Consider the following 3,097-nt stretch of genomic DNA (forward strand, 5'->3'; position numbering starts at 1 on the left):
AATTTACATTAGAATTTTTCAGTATTATAATTATCATAATGAATTACTTATAATAAATGGTCAAGTCTTATTCCAAGCTATGCATAATACATACAAGTGTATACAAGGCAGTAATTTCATGTATCTAATAAATATACAGCTATAATATTCGAAAGTGTATATATACTAACATACTTTTAAGTTTAGCATAAACAACTTTTAATCTATCGACGGAATAGTATGTTACACTCTACGGTTTCTACACATAACGTTTCATTTATCTTCAAAACCTGACTTTTGTTTTCAAATTGTAAACTGAAACTATAGTCCATTTCTTTTAGCGAGTCATATTTACACCGACTCGCAGCGGTGCCCTTTAAGCTCGGAAAAGTTTCCTGATCGCTGATTGGTTAGATTTATCTTGTCCAACCAATCAGCGATCAGGAAACTTTTCCGAGCTAAAAGGGCACCGCTGCGAGTCGGTGCAAATATGACTCGCTAAAAGAAATGGACTATAGTATCGGAGTCTTCCAAGGCTACTATTGGAGTCTTTAACATTTTCCCTGAGGACATCAGTAATTCGCTACGGTTTGTACGGCTTATCGAGTGCTTTTTTCCCGCTATTACCCAGCTTTGGACTCATATTATATTTTCACCCTTTTCCAGCTTGTTCTTTATCTTTCTTCGCTTGTGGGCTACCAAAAAAAAGGCATTGGTTTTCGTTCCTTTAACACATGTAAATTAACTCTATACAGTATATAAGGCAAATTAAAACTGACACTTAATATATATATATTAAATTTTCACGACTTAAATAAAAATATAGCAAATAGATACCTACTTTAAAGTCATAACTAGGAATTACATTGAACCTAAACGAAGCTATTTTAATCTAACAATTTCAACTTAAAAGTTGAATGATGTTCCTTTGGCCAATAATAAACATTCATGTTACAAGAAAATCTTATTTCTATTTTCACCTTTTCGCTTAAAAAAACCTAAACTGAAGAATATTGAAGAAAAAGCAAAACCAAAATTGCCCTAAAATAATATTACTAAAATTTTGAAGAGTAATCACATTTAGATACATTTCCATTAAAATATATAAAACTGTATAATTTTACAGAAAAAAGTTCAAATTAACAACGATGCTAAAAACTGGAAAATGTCTATAGGGGAAAATATTGTTATTAAGCTATTTAATAATCAATGGATTTCTTATTTTCATATTGTATTTATATTTCTCTTAATACTGAAAGATATGTGAAATGTGAATTCTTATATATAATAATTCCATCCACAGTGAAATCTTTAAATTTGAAATAGTTTGCCTAAAAAAGAAAATCCTATTTTGAACAATCCCATTAAGAAAATACTGAAAAAAAATTAGCTAACATAAAAAAAAAATCCTAAAAGTTAATCAAATTTGAAAATATCACGAAAAATTATTTTTTACATCAGTAATGTGATTTTGAATTTCTATAGTCAATAGAGAAGTTTTTCTCTGAAGGCCAACTAATATAAAAATTATATAAAAAATCAAGAAAATACTTTAGAAAAAAAAAATATGGAAAAATGAATCTGACAAATATTGGGATAAATTTCTGAAAAATATTTCAGGGAATACTTGAAAAATAATAGGAAAAATAGACAGGAAATTGACGGTGCCCTGACAATGCTTACAAAACGAAAAAAAAAAAATACAGAATTTGACGCAGCCCAAAAATCAATCTCATAACTATTGATGAAAAAACAAATAGACAGGAATCTGACAGAGCCCTGAAAATAATACCAAACTACGCCCTCCCTTTTTTCCTTTTCTTTAATTTCAAACTGACTGATAAAAAAAAAAAAAATAGATATTTGACGTAGTCCAGAATTTACTCTCAAATTAACAGATAGAAAAGAGACAGGAATTTGACAGAGCCCTGAAAATACTACCAAACTACGCCCTCCCTCTTTTCCTCTTTTTTTTTCTTTTTAGCTGACAGGAAATACGATTTAGAATCGTGCAAAAATATTGTTTTAGCGTGTACTTACCCTCCCGGAGGCGGGATGCGATTCAACTCGTACCCGGAGAATCCATCAGGTCCAGCCAGACTCACTGCCACTAAGACTCCCAAATACACCACCGCGAGTCTTGCAGCCGTTGCCGCCCCCGACGGCATTGCCATCGCTGTTAAAAAAAAAAAAAAAAGGCCGGCGGTCGACAGTTCCTTCGGCAACGCCACCTACAGCAGCTGATTCATGTAAAACCAGAGACTGTTCGCAATCCACTTTATAAACGCCTCTTGTCTTATGAGATCACGTGGAACTTCGGGTACCCGAGGAGCGCAATACAACCGGCACCTTCGACAGCCGCCGTGGGTATGAAGCCAACTCAGTCAGTCTGGGAGACAGAGACTGCCCTTGCCTCCCCGCCTGACCGCCACCAGACACTCCTCCGAAACCTGCAGGCGGGCTTGTTCGGAGCCCCATCAACTGACCTTTTCCTGCCTCCTGCAGGTAGCAAGGGCATCCCCCGAGGCTCAGGTCATGCGTGAGGAGCCGCCAGTGGAAAGGCAGAAGGAGGTTCAGAGGATTTTTTGAATGACAGCAGGGTTAATGGTAGGGTGGATTTCGCCTGTCCTGGTGGCGCTCAGGCGGGGAAGGCGGTGCCAGCCTTTGCAAAGCTTAGTTGTGGGGGAGAAGGAGGAGGAAGGAAGGACAGGCCATGGTTAGCGCGGATATTCAAATCAAATAACTCCTTTCTTTAGAGGATCAAACCAAGGAAATGGGATATCAAGTTTACCCATATAAACTTCAAAAGGAAAAAAATCCAAGTTTTCATCTTAATAAGACATTCTCAACCTTTGTTCTCTTATCAGAAACCATAAATGGAAGTCTTCAATCGTAATGGCAGAAAGGATGGGGGGGGGGGTGTCAGGAGAGCTTCCAAATTGATTAATGGTATTCAATTAAAACTGTAGCCTCCAATAGAGGAGTCTTTAGACGATAATAATCGTGGCCAGGGGAGACTGACGAAGAGCACACTCGGGGCCATATGCCGACGTCGGTGGCATCTCCAATTACAATAGTTGGTGATTAATGTCTAGGTTTCATAAGTAACATAATAATA

General features: G+C 36.6%; 1 protein-coding gene across 1 annotated transcript in view; it reads right to left on the reverse strand.

Moving 5' to 3' along the window:
* LOC137656671 (fibrillin-2-like) overlaps positions 1 to 2,334 on the reverse strand; it is a 92,469-nt gene extending 90,135 nt beyond the window's left edge. The window contains 1 exon segment of the mRNA XM_068390848.1: positions 2,020 to 2,334. Within this exon segment, the coding sequence (XP_068246949.1) occupies positions 2,020 to 2,153 (134 nt within the window). The 5' untranslated portion in view covers positions 2,154 to 2,334.
* Positions 2,335 to 3,097: the final 763 nt, after the last annotated feature.

Source organism: Palaemon carinicauda, chromosome 17 (assembly GCF_036898095.1).
Source record: "Palaemon carinicauda isolate YSFRI2023 chromosome 17, ASM3689809v2, whole genome shotgun sequence".
NCBI lineage: Eukaryota > Metazoa > Arthropoda > Malacostraca > Decapoda > Palaemonidae > Palaemon > Palaemon carinicauda.